Source organism: Drosophila gunungcola, unplaced genomic scaffold (genome assembly GCF_025200985.1).
Source record: "Drosophila gunungcola strain Sukarami unplaced genomic scaffold, Dgunungcola_SK_2 000115F, whole genome shotgun sequence".
Classification (NCBI taxonomy): Eukaryota; Metazoa; Arthropoda; class Insecta; order Diptera; family Drosophilidae; genus Drosophila; species Drosophila gunungcola.
In genome coordinates, this window is record NW_026453276.1 from 99,136 (window position 1) to 116,367 (window position 17,232).

The following is a 17,232-nucleotide window of genomic DNA, read 5'->3' on the forward strand; positions in this document are numbered from 1 at the left end:
TTTAACTATACATATGTATGCATATATATGCGGAAAGGAGCAGTCATAAGTAGGGAAATTGGAGAGACACGTTCAATCCAGCGATTGTCATTAATCATTGCGGGCGGGCAGTCATAACCATCATAACCATTTTGTGGCCAAATATTTGTTGGCTACGGCCGGCGGAAACAATTTCTATGATTGAGCCAGGACACGCTTCAGTTTCAGGACCTCCCCTTAAAATTCCCCTTAATTCCCCAAAAACACCACGCTGAATCATGAAGTTCATTGCCAAATGCAGGCCAAACATTGATATGCAAATGCAGCGGCGGGAAAATTCGGAAAATGCAGCTGATCGATGACCAAAGAACAACAAATGATGCAAATGGGGGACGTGAGTCACAAAGTTAGAGATTTGTGGCTTCGCCCCAAATGGATGAGGTCGCCCTTAATGTCACATTTTCGAGGGATCACAATCGAAAACACTGTGTCATTTTAAATTGCAAGACATTCCATGGAATAGAATGCATTTAGTTGTATTTATAAATAGTATTAGGTTATGAATACCGGAAGGAATTTAAGGCTAAGGAAACTGTATAAAACTAAATCTATATATATATGTACTACCTGATTTAGACACTGAAGAAATATTACATTTTGATTATTTAAGTATGATGAAGTCGTTATTCTTGTAGCTGACGTAAATATGCCCTATTTTTTTTAGCTTATCAAATGCATTAAATATTTACCCAGTACGCTCTATAACTCGTGTCGTAAGTGGACCAAAGTTGCTTGCTGACTTTGAGCTCATTCCTTTAATTGCTTTTGATTAAGTGCATTGCTCACTTGTTAATCTTTCATTATTACTATATATATATATTTGTTCATATATCGCTTGGACTATTTTCTATTTTTAGCTATTAACCCTTCCTGGCTCTGAATCTGTAATGATTCATTCAGTGAATAGGTAATGAATGAGCTCGTGGCATATTCAAATTCCTGGTCTATCATTCGATTGGAATGCACTTTCAATTCCCGACTTCGATTCGGAGAGCTTGCCTATAAAAGAACTGGACTATATCAGATACGATCTATATAATTTTCTCCCCTTTTCGGATTCCCCGGCGGAATATAAATGGTGCTACATTTTTGTATGCTATTCATTCAGATTTCTTTCGATGCGGCGGCGCTTTGAGTGTTCCTCTCTCTGTCTGCCCTTGTCGGTCTATCTCTTTCTCTGGCTGATTCCCGTGCTCCCTCTAATCATCATCATCATCATCATCGTCATTCTCATAGCATCAGCTGTCGGCCGATGATGTCAAGCTGCCTGTAATAGCAATTACAAATCGTTCAAATGCATTTATGTGTGTTTTCATGCCTGCATTTGTACACTCAAAAAAAAAATGTAAGTAAAAAAAAAACAGTAATGCATATTTATAAACAAAGTATTAGTATTAAATTGATAACTCGTGTTGACGGAATCATGTTTTTTGCAAGTTAAAACAAGATCTAAATAATAAATGTAAAATGTAAATATAATTTATTTATTGTGATCTTATTTAGACACTACCAAAACTATTTTGCAATGCAAATTTAAATAATTTTATAGAGCTAGTGTTTTGTATTTTTAGACAAGTAGTAGATTAATTTGTATTAAGCTGACTGACTCATTTTCATTTCAGTGCACTAGATATCGTGAGTGTGCGATCTGACTTCCTTCCCCCTTTTTGCCACCACTCAATATCTGTTTTTTTTTGTACTATTTACGCTGACGTTTTGCCGACATCGTTTATCGTTTTGGATGCTCGATTAAAATTCCTTACGTCATTTAGATAACGAAGTGCACTAGGCTATTATTTTTGTTGTTGTCTTCAGATTTTTGCATTGCTGATAAAATATTATAGAACGCAAGAGCTGGTGGTCATGCCCAGTAACCCAGTAAAATCCACCTCAAAGCGCCATTCCCCCTCCGTAAATTCAGCATCTTAGAGTCGAGTGGGTGCAGCCGCAATTTAAGTACATTATCGACAGCCTTAATACCCTGCAATTTGCTTACGATTTCAGCTGAGCTCATTAAGCAGGTGTGATTGTACTTTTGTGGCACTATTGGGTGCGCTCATGAATAATGCATGATTTAATGCAAATGAGAAAGACAAGGATTGTGTCAGAGGAATTTAAATGGGTTGATTGGATATTATTTTTTTTGTAACCTATTCATTTCTATGTCTATTCTATTTTGCATAGCTTCTACCTGTTAAAAATATAATTGGAAGTTTGGGCTCTATACATTTTTTAAATATTTCCTAGGGCATAAGATATGTTTTTTTTTATTTTATTTTAAAGCTGCTCTTTCATATCCAAATCTTGAACATCTTTCCCTGGCCTCTCCGCGGCATTTTCCGCTTTCGTTTTGCAAATTGATTTCCTTTTTCGCAATTCAAATGCCGCCGCAGTTTCCCTTTTCGATGGATGGAATCTGAAACTGAGGGCCTATCGCTGGGAAATCGCAAAATGTATCTGCTAGATGCATTATGCGGTATCTGACCGCATCTGCAGTGCGTTCGTAAATTCACTTTTGCTGTCCCGTTGTCGTTGGTTCGTTGTTCGCTGTTCGCTGTTGCAGTTGTCATGCAAGTCTGTCAGCATTTCTGCCATTTGCATAGAGCGCTGGACAAATAAACTACATAAGTAAAATACAAAAACAAAAAAAAAAACGTCTAAAACGCTGACAAGCGATGCTGGGAACACAAATTAATAAATAAGCTACATTTGTGCAGTGCACGTGCCAAACACTTCAGCCAAGACAGTTACGAACTCAAATGCAGTGGCAATTAATAGCATGCATTAGGTAGACAACACTGAGAAATAAAACTAACTAACTAACAAAATGAGGGAAAATAATGAAAGTAGTAAAAACACTTGACAAATTAGACAAACAAATTCACTAAACAATAAAATAAGAGTAATTTATGAAAAACTATAATAATATTATAAGTAGTCCAACTTTTATTCCAGTTATATTTATCTTTTGTTTCTGATTGCTTGGCAATGTGTAATTCATTTTCCACAAGCTTTAAAGAGAAACTTAATATTTTAAATTTAGTTTAATAGTCTTGTTAATTGGGACAGCCGAAAAATGTGATGCATTTTGTAAACGGTTAAAGCCGAAACTTAATACTTAAACTCAACTACATAGGTAAATTGTTGTTTAGCTCATCATTGTATGTTAGGCATAATTTGTAAAATAAATACATAAATTTAAATCCATAAACTTGATAGTGGGGAGAGCTGGAAAATTGAATTTGCATTTTCTCCCCATTCTGCTAATTATTTATGGAAATGTATACTTTGGGTCATGGGTTAGCAAAATTCAATATCGCATTTGCCGTTTGAAGGTATTGTCTTTGCTTAATGGAATATTGAGTTTCCATGAGTGTGGATTAAGTTGCATTTGTGCAGTGCATTTGGAGTGCATAATGCTCCGAATCGACATCTTCGGATATTCGATATCTGAATGGCGAGCGAGGCCAAGTTGACTTGACTTGCAATCGTCACTCGTCCGTCAATCGGGGGCCAATCAAATGCTAATTTTAATTGCACTGCCACTGCATAAATTTGTATAAATCAAAGTGTATCTTTAAGATACTTGGAATTAAGTCACGTATTTAATCAGCTAAACAGATTTTCTCCTTTTCCGCATACGCAACAATGTCTGGCCATTTCCCATTTTCCCCCACAATCCAGATCCCATTTCGATTCAGTCTCGAGTTTTCAGCTCAGTACCCCCTCCCTTCCATGGTCCAGGCGCAAATATCAAATCTCATTGCGAAAAACTTTTCTTTTCGTATAATCTGCAAGGCGACTTTTCTCTAGGTTCTCTTGACATTTCGCACGCGCTCTCAACAAGCAAATTACGTGCCTGGAAAATGCGGGACGGGAAGGGGGGTGGGTGGTGGTGGTGTTGGTGGTATAGAAAAACTGTGAAAAGCTGGTGTATATAGTCATATGCCCAATGGCATTTAGACGTTTTGACATTTTTGTTAATGGCATAAGCATCAAATTACATACAAGTCAGCAAAGAATCAGTGAAGGGTTTTCCACCCAGCAAACAGTAAACACAACACACACAGCACACACAACACACTCAACACAAAAGAGGAAAATCTCGGCATGAAAAACTTTAATCCAAAGGCAAAGGCAAAGCCAAACAATTCTGGCCAAACGGTAAACAAGCATTTAGTTAACCCTGAAAAAAAAATAGAATGAAATAAAATAAAATGAAATGAAATGAAATGAAATAGAATAAACAGTGGAAAATGCAACTGGCAAATGGGAAATGCACTCCGAAGCGTTTTCTAATTGTTCTCGCAAAAGGCGCTTGCATCAGCGCATGAGCATTCAGCTCGACGCCTTCCTATTCTCCAGTTATACACATATATATCCCCCTGCCATAGACCCCCCGCCCACCCATATGCATTTATTTATTCAAGAACCTCTGCAGATCTCATTTCATTTTCTCGGGCTTTCAGGAAGCGCTCAAAGCAGGCAACCAGAAAAGAAAACTTGCTACAAATGGCTTGAAAGGTTGGGTAGAAGAGGGTAAAGGCGGTCGGCGAGGGGGGGTTAAACAGCAGCCAGAGTGTGTGCGAGTGTGTGTGGCACATTGTACTAAAAATAAACATCTTTCAATTCATTCTTCTAGCAATTGCAAGCAGCGGAGTAAATAAGAGTCCCGAATTGAAAAGTTGATTTCAGGACACAAAAAAAAAAACCAACAGCGGTTCTTCAGTACTCTACAGTGAACAAAAAATAATATACATTTTTAAGAAACACTTAAATTTAGAATAATGAATAAGAACCTAAAATAAAAATGTATTTATATATTTTTTAGTAAAACCAGTCAAGGTTGTTGTTCTCTTGTGCATCTAAATATTTCTTGTTTAAATAATGTCATCGTTTAATTTATAAGTTAAATATGACATCTAAATATTTAGCAAATGACTTAGAATGCATATTTCTTATTATCTTTATGGGTCAAATGGGGCATTTCTCAACAGTGTTGTGTATATAGTTGTGTGTGCCCAAGCAAGATCTGAATCTGTATCTGAATCTTAATCTGGATCCGAGTCAGAAGCGATACCAAAGTAGCGATGACTTCAGAGTGCTTTTCAGTAGTGCAAAATAATAGTTTCGCATTATCTTGAGGGCTTGGCTTCGTTTGTTTGTTGGTTTGCTGGTTGCTTGTTTGTCTGTTTGTCTGTTTGTCTATTTGTTTGTTTGTTTGTTTGTTTGTTTACTTGTTGGTTATTGCTTGTTTGTTCACTGCTCCCGCTGAGGTTTTAACTTCAATGCGATCGGGTTACGGTTAATGAAGTCAAGGATGACATTGTTGTAATGGCTGCAGATGCTGCAGTTAACCGTTTTTAATTTCTCTCTGACGACTGTCGGTTCCTGGAGTATCCGATGACCATTCGTTTGTCTCTCAAAGCCTTAAAACTCGAATCTTTCTCCCACTGACCGTGACCAAAGGCCTAGAAAACAGTTAGCGATCCCACAAAAGGCCCAAGGCACTAAGCCACCAGACAATGGCAATGAATGGGGGCTACTTTTGTTACCAAGGGTTAAGCGGCCACTGAAAAAGCATCTGTCATCTATTCTACTCTCACTACCAACGATTTTATCTCAGTACTTTTTAATACATCAATTATTATTTAGCGAAGAAAACAAGGTACTTTAAAAAACATTCTACTGCAACACATAAATTTAATATACAATTTGCTTAACTTAATTATTAATTCAATTTCAATAGATAATGGAATGCCAGGAAAATTAAACAAAAAAAATATATAGAGCATTGATAAGCGGGCATTCCTCTAAATAAATAATTGCATTTTCTTTGTCGCGTGAATAATACGTGAATAATACGTTGAGTAATCTAGACAACTGTGTAAATATTATCTAAAACATCATTGAATCATCGTTTAAAAATGCAGCTTACCTCACATAGTTTCCTTTACTTGATTTTCTTAGTCAAACCATTAAGAAAAAAATGTAATGAACTAAGAAATACTTTTATGCCTATTATTTTAAAATAATTTCCAACTGATTACTTGTTGTGTTTGTCCACTAAATTTGCAGATCTACCATTAGTTTTTACTTTCATCCTGGCATCTCCATCTCCATCTGATCTGTAACCCGAATTTTCCCTCCAGCACTTTTCACTACTGGTACATCGCTTTTGCGCCTATCGCCATGGGGAAATTCTTTGTCAGCTCATCGGGGCTTATCAAGATAATTATTCTATTCTTAGACCCGGGCGGGCAACTTAACTTATCAAGTGTGGCCCGTTGTCGAGTGCGCTCTCTTTGCGGCTTCCTAAATAAGATGTTTGTGCAAATTAATTGGTCGCTGGCATCATTATTACAACAGCGACAAACAATTAGCCTAGATTTGCGCAACTCAACTCAAATCAACTCAACTCGGAGCAACTCAACTCATCCGAATGAACTGGCAGCCACTTCCAATCTCTGCATCATCGCCAACTGCAGCTGCATTCCTCAATTTCTCAATTCCTCAATTCCTCAATTCGATATCATGCCGGCAATTGTTGTCACTTGAGGGGCAATTAAATGGGGATGGAGGCCGATTGAAATGAATTGCCATCGAGAGACAGGGCATATATCCCTCGACATATATATTCATATATCCCGGGCCCACCACAGCCAATAACTTTTTTTTTTGCATCACAGCCAATTCAAATCAAATTCTCTACTTTCAAGAAATTACTTAAGTATTTTGGTTGACACAATAAAGTTTATTATAAGTTCAGTTTTCACATAGTCCTAAAAGCTTTTCAAAATGTGAGCCCTTTTATTTTAGCAAGAGCAAATTTTTAAATTCTGTAAAAAAAGAATTAGCTTAGTGAGTTAACCATAAAATAATTTTTTATTAAGAGGTACCAACAATAAAGCATATATGTTTAGATCTACTACAAAAGGTAGTATAAAAGTAGAATATTTCCTAAAACCAAAAAAGATGTAAGCCACTGAAGGTTTACAATTTGATAAGCTATGTTTTTATCACTTTGAATCCCCAGAACTTTGGACTTACCACCGTAGGAGATATAGGTGCCGCGAGCTTCGCTTTTTTGGGACTTTTCGATGACGATCAGGGCCGCCAGCAGCCAAAAAGCTGCCCTCAGGCGCCGTCCCATCGCGGATGCGAAATTCGATGCAAATGCGCGAGCTGGGGTGAAAAACTAAACAAAAAAATGTGTGGGGGGGGGGGGGGGGTGTTACATTTTCCAGCTTAATCTTGGCTCAAGGCTCAACTTGTTTTCTCTTTTTCTATTCTCAAGCGCATTTGGTATGTGCGAAATTCTTTTTCTGTTCTGTCGCATAAAAATCACAGCAGGAGGGTCAGAGGTCAGCAAAGGGGGTCGAAGAGGGGGGAGAAGGGGGGGCGTGACCGCACCCGGCGAGCGGCGACACTTCCGCTGGCAAACTGAACGCATTACCAACAACAAAAAAAGGATACTTTAACAAACATTTCCGTTACAAATGAAAGCAATGAAGGACCCCAAAACAAACCCACCCACTGAACCCACCCACTTGGTGACCCCACACACTGCCACATTCCCACTCAATGGTGACCCACACACTTCCACCCACTAGTGAAGTCCACTCCGGACTTCCGTCTTTGTCTATGCGGGCAAAAGTCGAGAAGTGGCTGGCTACACTTAAAAAAGGGTTGTCTGCTTAGCATTTAGCATATATGAAGAAAGAACAAATAAATATTTTTATATATGTTTAATATGTTAAAAAAAAAAAGTGTTTTTTTTTCAGCCAAACAAATATCTAGCAATCTAAAAATTTGCATCTGTGAGTTAACTTTTGAAACTTCAATAAAAACATCAATAAATAATATGCTGATTTCTCGCGGTGTGAATAAGAGACACCATCACGATGCGTCGAAAAGAGCAACTGCGAACCTAGTGCCATTAAGTGTTTGCTTAATTTTAAATAACGCAACGCCAGAGAATCCCTATTCAAGGACGAAGAGCCCCCCGCCAGGAGCAGGCTTCATCAGCATTCAATTGTTTGGCCTTCATATCTGTACAAGACTCTAAAATATATTTCCATATAGAAAGCAGATTCCCATTTATTTTTGTGAGCGCCCTTGTGCAGGGGTGTCAAATGAAATTTTAAGCAGAAAATGACAATAATAAACCTTTATCATCGCGCTAGAAAATATTTATTGTAATGGTAAATATGGTTCATTTTTCCAGCAGTTACAAGTTACAAGACATATATTTAGTCAAATAACTTACTAAACTGATTTTTGTTAAATTTAAAACGTTATTCCAAATAAATGCCTTTTTAATATTTGTCTTTATCTAAGTCCAATTATTCTGTAATTAACTGTTTTCAGTATTCGTTTTTTAAAAAAGAATAAACTCATTCTGAGGACAAGCATAATTTTTACAGTAAACACCCTTGGATTTTATCGTTTATAATAATCATTTATTTAAACCTTTTAGCCACATGTTTCGATCTTGCCACCACGATTCCCCTTGAATTACGTAATCCCATTATGAGAGCAAATATTCCAATGAGCATACTTTCGAAGACCATATCGATTTCGATCTGAACCTGACTCACTGCATTTATCGTGAATTATTACCGAGCAAACATAGCCAAAACGTGACCAATTAATACCCATTTGATTTCCATTTCATATGGCCCCTATATAATCCACTTCCCGAAGAATCAGCGGTTTCTTTGCAGTCCCGCTGTGCGAAAATTTTTCGCAAAATGGGCAGGAAAAAAAAACGTGAAAATTTCGCGCATAAATTACAACAAATTGGTGGCATTTTTTTTTCTTTTTTTTTTTTTTTTTGCTTTATTTCCCTAATGAACTTGAACTTGAGATGTTTATGTGTGTGCCATATATAAATCCGAGAGATAATATAGAGCAAGCTACCGGACATCTGACATCTGAGTGCAAAGTCGAGTGGCGATTGTCGATTGTGAACGGTTTTCGTTTTAGTTTCACTTTATTTATCTTTTTCTTGTTTTTTTATTTTTTATTTATTTTTTTTTTTTTTGAGGGACCGATAAACGTATCTGTGAGATACGCGCCTAAAAGCTTTGTTGTTTATGCGGCTTTGGCAAGATGCCTGCATTTTTCAATTATTATATCGCAAAAAGTTGTTTGCCGGCGGCCCGGAGAGTATGTTTCAATTAACCGAGCATTAAAGGAATGCTTTTAGTTTGTCCAAACGGTAAGTGGTCTTCAGCCTCCAGCCTCCAGCCGGCAACAGCATTTTGGCCAAGTTTCGAGTTACCCAACATGTTACGCATAATAAATTGGCGAATTGCAGCGCGCCAACACACACAATAAAGGCTGCTTCGGCTTCGTTAATGAGATGCCCCGGCAGAATCCATTCACCCAAGATGCATTCATCCCAAAAACCAGGAGTCCGGACGCCAGGAGCCCTGACTTGTTAATGACGAGTTTTCGCAGTCATTAGAAACTCAAATTGCGGTTAAGTTTTTTAGCCAAACTCCCACAAAGCCTTCATATTAACAGTCATTAAAATTAATGATGCATATAACGCTTTATCTAACGTCCGTTTAAGAGCACAAGTGGCAAGTGCATTCATTGCAAAAGGCCGGCATATACGGATAGTATATCTAAAAGTTTATCCGCTCAATAAAAGGTCTTGGCCTTGGAATTAATTGAACAAGCGATCAGCGATCTGAAAAACTTTACGACCCACAATGATCAGGACCTACTAGTACAGTTTGATCAGTTCAAAAATATCTGCGTTTATCAACTTATTCTTCTAGACATATAATCTTGGAAATTGTCAAGTTGAGAATACATAAACTTTTGGTAACCATACATTTTTCAGTGAAATTCTTTAATTACATATGAAAAATGTTTTGTTATAATTTAAAAAACTTTCTTTTATATATACAGATTATTTTATATTTAAATACAGCATTACTTTACATACAGATCATTATAAGCCGTCAAAGCTGTATGAGTGAAAGCTTAACACAATTATATAATTTTTAACATATTTTTAAAACCAACAAAGTTTTAATTATCATATATCAAAAATTTATATGAATGGAAGTCGATAAAAGTATTCGTAAATATACTTTATATAAAAACCATTATTAAATATTTTTGAATGAAAAATATAATATTAAGATTCACATTACTCTACATTTTTTTAAAACCTTACATAACTATAAAGTTTATGATTAAATTCCTTGAAAACTCTGAGAGTAGTATGATAAATTCTTAAAAATTCCCAACTCTAAATGAGATTTTTAAACCAACAAAAACTTCTTTCTAACAACAAATATTGACCGAATTGCCAAGGGAAAAAGTGCTGGCTCTGCCGAAACTTTGTCCATTTTTTTTCCACAAACTCTGCAAGACGATCCCCGCCGATTCTGACATTATAACATTGGAATTAGCATTATCATTTTGCCGAGTGAAGCAAATTGCATTTGACAGACAGCCAGTGAAGTGAAAAGAAAAGAACTGACAAACCGAAAGAAACTGGGGATTCCAGAAAACATTCTATAAATCGGAACACATTCTGAAAATAGCTACTATATGGTTCTTCCATATTTGGGCGGTTATTTTTGTCAGCCCCCGTTGGGAAATTTGTCATCACCTTTCCACCGTCCGCTTTTCCGATTTTCCCCGCTATTTCGGGCATGGCTAATCGAAGTCGAGGAGTTTCGAGGGCGGAACGATCAAGTGAGCAATCAGTGTCAGAAATATTTAACATTTTTCCCTCGGCTGTTTGTTTTTTGTCTCTACCAAACGAGATTTATATGCCCAATCTCTATTTGTGGCCCCTCGAAACTTCTTTGATTGAGATTTACGACCTGGCAACAGGCGACGGCAATGTGCAATGGCAATCACAAACACAACATTAATGGCATTAATAGCAGCCACCTCAAAATGCAACCGCAAGAGTAACAATAACATGGGCAACCACAAGATGTCAGCCAGCTAAATTAATAACCGATGGCAAATATTTGCTTTTATCCATTCACAATGTGTGAGCTGAGCAAACAATGTTTGGGAAATTTGATTTCAACTGATCTTGTTTGCTGTTCTCTAGACTCTGCGTTTTACAGGCCTCGAAAAAATTGAAAAGTAGAGATATGGACCCTAATTTAGGCATAAACGAAACAAAGTAATCTCAAAATGTTTCAGTTTTGTCAAGGATTTATTTACAGGGTTTGAAAATGAATATTAATAATTGAATTACTTAAATATGTCTTTATTTGTACATTTTAAAATATTGCAGCTCTGAGCATGTTTGTTTGGTTTTAAAATTTTTGTTAAATAAGTTTCTACATTTCTACATTTTGCCTTGTTCCAAAATTAAGTTTGTAATTACAATATTAATATTTTTTAATTATTTTATAAGGACTAAAAGATAATAACAAAGAAACACCGCTAATAAAATATGAAAATGTGATCTGTGTCACTAATAATACGCTAATAATTCCATAGATAATCTGATTTCATATTTTAAATATGATGAATTTTGACCTTAATATTACAAAATCTTTATTTAATTAAAAAAATGTACTAATGCAACCGGCAAAGAAAAAGTCGTGGAAAAACCGAGAAATCCTTGAGCAATATTTGCATAAGCAAATAAAATCCATAAAGGTGTTAGGACTACATGACGAGATGATGGAGTTTTATCTACGAAGGTCACAAAACGTAAGTCCAAAATCAACGTTGCACTGGGAAGAGATAAGTTTGCACAAAGTTGAGATCACGCACACAGAACAGAATTGCAGAGGATTTCGCACACCAAAGGCTGATTATAATTTGAATATTATTTAAATAGTTTTCAGCACAGTGGCTTCCAAAAAAAAAGTAACAAAAAAAACTTGATTACACTTTTCTGGTATTATAGCTTAGCGGTTTTTGAGAGAATCGAGAAGTAAGGATGTGTTTTGGTGTTATTAAGCTGGAGCTAAGACCGCGCCAACGTAACGCACACGCAAACGCTTCACGTTGAACTGAATTGAAAATTCGAAAGCGTTCCAAGCGTTGAGCAGGCGTAGCGGAATGTTGCCGACTTGCACAGAAAATGTTGCCGATGCAAGCATCTCAATAAAGAAGATAAGTAAACTTATGAATGCAATAATATAAATAATATATACAAAAATGGTACAAAATTATAGAGTTTATACTATAAAATTAACAAATTATAAAATAATACAAAACATATTTTCTTGTGTTATTTTTATTAAATTTAAATTTCAACTACGTTTTTTATGAAATATACAAAAATTTCAATTTTATTTTTATTTTCATATTTTCCAAAGCAGATGGAAAATGTGTTTTCTTTTTATGGCTGGCAACAATGATGCGGCATCTAATGTCGACAGGGCAGCATTGCTTGTTATGCACACGAGCGCGAAACCGAAGAACGAAGCAAGAACAAAACACCGAAGATGACGACATCCGACGCCCACACATGCAAAACCCGAAGTATAAACAGCCAACCAGGTGATGGCAGCATGTTGCAGAAGGTTCGGTGTTTCATAACTGCAACATGTTGCTGCTGGCTGGGCACATAGAATTTTTTGCGCTTGCGCCAAAGCCTCAAATTTAAACAAATTTTTGGCAAACTCTCGAATATATTTTTAACAATACATTTTTTCCTATATTACGTTTAATATTTCACATTTTATATATATCGATAAACGCAAAAAGGAAGCAACATTGACGGAATTGGCGCGCCAAGCTTTTCACTTTTCCTTTGCAACACATTTATACGCATGTTTTATCTGGGAATAAATTTGATATGACTGATTCTGTCAGTTATTGCACTTATTTTTGTATTTGAAATATTTAATTTGCGAAGAAAAAGGAGCTTTTTGCTTTTTCTTTTTTTGCAACAAAACGATGGCAAATAGTTTTATATTGCAAAAACAGACGGGTAAACGTGTAAGCAGACACACACACAAACGACGCTCATCAGACATGCACAGCTCCCCGAGGGGCGGGGGGCGTGGCAGGGGTTAGCATTGTTTGCTGTTATGATTTTTTATGATTTCAACAGATTTTTCGCAGGTCTTTTGGGGCAGAAAGGTATATGCGAATTATAAAATGTTTGTTTCGGAAAAAAATGTATTTTTTGTTCAAATGTTCAAATGTACAAAATATTGAACACTTGAAACACCTTAGAAGAATGCAAATATTTTTTTTTTTAAAGAATAATGTTAAATGTGACTGACATATGGCTAACTGGCATTCCAGATGACCATGGCAATTGCATACCCAGATTTAGTTACGTAATGCAAGAAGAATTTATGGACCATAGAACATGATTTAGGACACATGTCAACGAAAGCTAACAATAAACTTGTCTTTTAAAAAGCTTAGAATGACTAAGGAAAAAGGTGGGAACTAGAAGTACATTAATGTTTCAAATAATTTAAATATCAGTTCTATACTAAATAGTTTTTGTGTGGTAACTTTGGGGTCAATTTTATAAATTTAACTTAGTTTTATATTGAGTCTTGAAAAGCGTCTCTAAAATATCTCATCATAAATATCATGAAATTTGAAAATATACGTTTTCGAATATATTTTATAGGGTATCCATGGGATCCACTGCCAAATTTCCTATATCTACCATTCTATATTTTGTCTTCCCCCTCTTTTGTTTTGCTTTTTGCTTGTTTGTGTATTTCTTTCTTGGCTTAATTTTCGCCCTTTTTGGCGCTCGGCGAGAAAAGAAAAGCGTTGGCTGGCAAATTCAATTTGCATATGTGTGGCCACCTAGATGTTGCCCACTTTCCTTGTCCATTTGTGCAATGTTTTTTTTTTTCCAACGTGTTCTCTTTTTGTTGTATTTTCTGGTACTCATGCTCGTGTGTGGTTGCTGGGCAAAATGCACATTGAAATCTGCAGCCATTTAACACAGTTCAGGCAAACTGAAGCCGCTAATTGACTCGCGCCAAAAAAGGAGCGGGGAAAAGTGCAAGTTGTCTTTGCCAAATTTAATCAACAAAAACCTAATGCAGCCGCAAAAGCGAACAAAAAATAAATATATGCCACAAAAAATACATGCACATACGGTTCATAAATCTAACTTTGAATACCAAATTACAAAATGGTCGACGGCGAGGGGAGTAATTACATTTCCCAACTACATTGCATAATGATAAAAGCAGAGCCACACAAAATACAATTCAAGCTTCAAGTGCAAGCTGTGCACAGCAGCTCCCATTGACGCACTTTCGAAACCATCCGAAAAGCCACGGAAGTTTCGAATTTCAGAACGACAACAACGAGGGTAATAACAGCCAAAAAAAATAAAAAGCATAAAAATACGAAGAGTGTAGAAAAAACAAATAGATAGCATTGAAAACCACGAATATTGCCTTCATTAACCCAAATGGCAAAAGGGAATCCGAACTAAAGAATCCGCCTCAAGGTCTGTTGCCTGATGGCCAAGAATTCGAGCTCAATTAAAAAATATGCATTTGTTTATCAATACAACCAAAAAATGGGAGGGCTTATTGTCGTTCATGGCACTCAACTGGTCTTTATAAACTCTGAAAGAAATACAAGTATCTAGATAGTCTTTTAAAGTTAAAGTTCAAGTATGACCAAAAATTATAATTAATAAAATTGCTTTTACAATTTATGGAATAGATTATAGGTTATAGGAAGCAAACGATTAAATTCACTCGTTTTATAGTTAACAAAATAAATATATGAATAATATGTTATTATATTATATAGTTTAATATATTATTCTTTTGTAACTGTATTATACATTTACAAAATATTTATTGATTATTATGTTAACTTTAAAGTCCCATATTATTTAAAAGAAATCGTGTAACAAAATACCTAACAAACTATCCCAACTAATTTCATCGTATCCCATTTTCCACCCCATTTTCCCAGCTCCCTTTCATTTTTTGGATGCCCTGTGGAGTGGAGTGTGGAAAATTCATTAAATTTCCAAGGACACAACTTTTTATTCGGGTGGCATTTTTTTTTTTTGGTGCGTGTGTGCTGTTTGGTGGGTGGCGACCTCTGACATTGCATTTAATCTCGTTGACAGCACTTAACACGCCCCCCAAAGTAGTAAAAGCGAGCTGGGAATCTGCGAGCAAGGATATAAGGAGTCAGGACTCGGGACTCGGGCTTTTGGGGTGGCTCTTCTTGCTCCTGCACTGCAAGTGGATTATTTAAGTTTATAATACGCTTAGGGGTAATTTTAATCTGTTGCAAATTGTTTTTGCTGTTAGCTGTCGACACAGTGCAGCTTCCAAACAACAACAAAAATTAAAACACACACTCTCTATGGGCACACACTGCCTGTCAGACCCCAAATCACCATCTATATAACATATTTTTTTCTCTCGTTGCGCTCCCGACTTTTGTGGCATATTTCATGGATATTGTAATCTGGTTTTTTGGGGTGCTACAATTGCGGTTTCTGGATGCGTGGGTGTGAGCAAAGAAGTTGCCTTGTAATTTCACTTTTTGGTTGAAGCCCTTGTTTCGCCTTTTTGTCTCCTCTGCTATTTACATTTATGTTTTTTTGTTTGCGCTTCCTTTCTCGTTGCAATTTGCACAGCATGAGGTTGGTTGAAGTAAAAAAAAAAAACAAACAAAAAACAGATTGGGAGTGGTAAGCTGATGCAAAGTGTTCAGGGTCAATGTGTAAAATTTGAACACATTTCGGGAGAAAACCCGAAAAACCAGCACAGAAGTCATTCAGATTAGATTTCTCAAATTTGAACTCGACCAATCGCCTCAAAAATAATGCAAAATTAGAACTGAAAAATGCCTTCAGTTAAACCAGAAAAAAATAAATTCATTCGATTATGTGCCAAAAGATGCCGCCCGAAGGAGACCAATTGGTCCCGATGCATTGGAAATCCATTAGAATATCAAATATTTAGCCCAATTGACTGCCCGCGAATGAAAACTTAATTCAAGTTGAAAGAGCACAATAACGAGCAAAAGGCCATAAATAAAATACAAAAGATATTACAAAGAACAGAATGAACAGAATGGCATGTGTGGCACTCAGTGGAAATATTCGTTTATCGGGCCAATTAATATGCGGAATTTATTTGGCCATTACAGAGGGCATAGTTCTGAATGCGCAGATCGCAGACATTAGAACAATGAGATCACCGAGCCAAGAGCTCTACAAAAGGAGAACAATCTGATCAGAAACTAAAGACAATGTGTCCAAAACTTACTTCACTTGCTCCATTTGTTCGAAAATGGGTAAGCCGAAAACGTAGAGTAGAGGGTAGAGTTTGGCAGACTCATTAGGAATATAAAGAAATCTTTAAATATCCATGTGAGTTAATCGGCGGAGGCATGGAAATTTCCTTATACCTAATGCAGTTGGAATTCGTTTGTTCCACATGTGTAAATTATGGCGGTTCAAATTTCTAGAAACATTTTTAGGTCCTACTCTCATCCACTTATATGGGCTTTGAGTTTATCACGCATACGTACTGCTTTCTCTGCTTAAATAATTCATACATTTTCTTTTTTTCTCTATATTATGACTCATATTCGATCGAAATCAAAATCCTTATACAAATTTGTAAAAAACTTATTTTTTGTTGTACTATAGGTATTTTTAAGTTGTAGCGTTCTAAACCGTTTTCAGCCCAAATAAAAATGAAAGCTCCAAAATCCCCATAATTAAAACACATTAAGAATAATAAAGCGAAATTAAGCGAAAGAATCGAAATAACTTACCCTCTTCTTGTGATTCTGGCTCAGGCTCTGGTTCGGGTTCAGGTTCAGGATCAGGTATAGGTTCGGGTTCGGGTTCAGGATCAGGTGATTGCTCAGGTTCTTCTGGCTCTGGTGCTGGCTGCGAATCACAGGCAGCCTCATCCGTCTGATCATCGCAGTCCGTAACTCTATCGCAGCGCTTTTCCAGCGGCAGACATTTATCGTCGCACTTGAACTGATCTTCAGTGCAAACTGAGGTACGCAACGTTACACAAAAAGAGATACGAAAATATAAATTAAAATTAAAATCAAAGCAATATAAAAAAGCCAAATAAAATGAAAATGAACAAACGATCTGGACAGGTTTGAGTCTATAATCTACATGATCCATTGAATTTTAGTTGAGGTAGGAGATGGAGCTGCAAAAGCATCAAAGAATTGCATTTTTTGGGCACATTTTCGATCAGA

At 36.3% G+C, this 17,232-nt stretch overlaps 1 protein-coding gene across 1 annotated transcript in view; it reads right to left on the reverse strand.

Moving 5' to 3' along the window:
• Positions 1-17,232, reverse strand: part of LOC128265366 (basement membrane-specific heparan sulfate proteoglycan core protein) — an 88,179-nt gene that overhangs the window by 42,412 nt on the left and 28,535 nt on the right. The window contains 1 exon segment of the mRNA XM_053001324.1: positions 16,786-17,016. Within this exon segment, the coding sequence (XP_052857284.1) occupies positions 16,786-17,016 (231 nt within the window).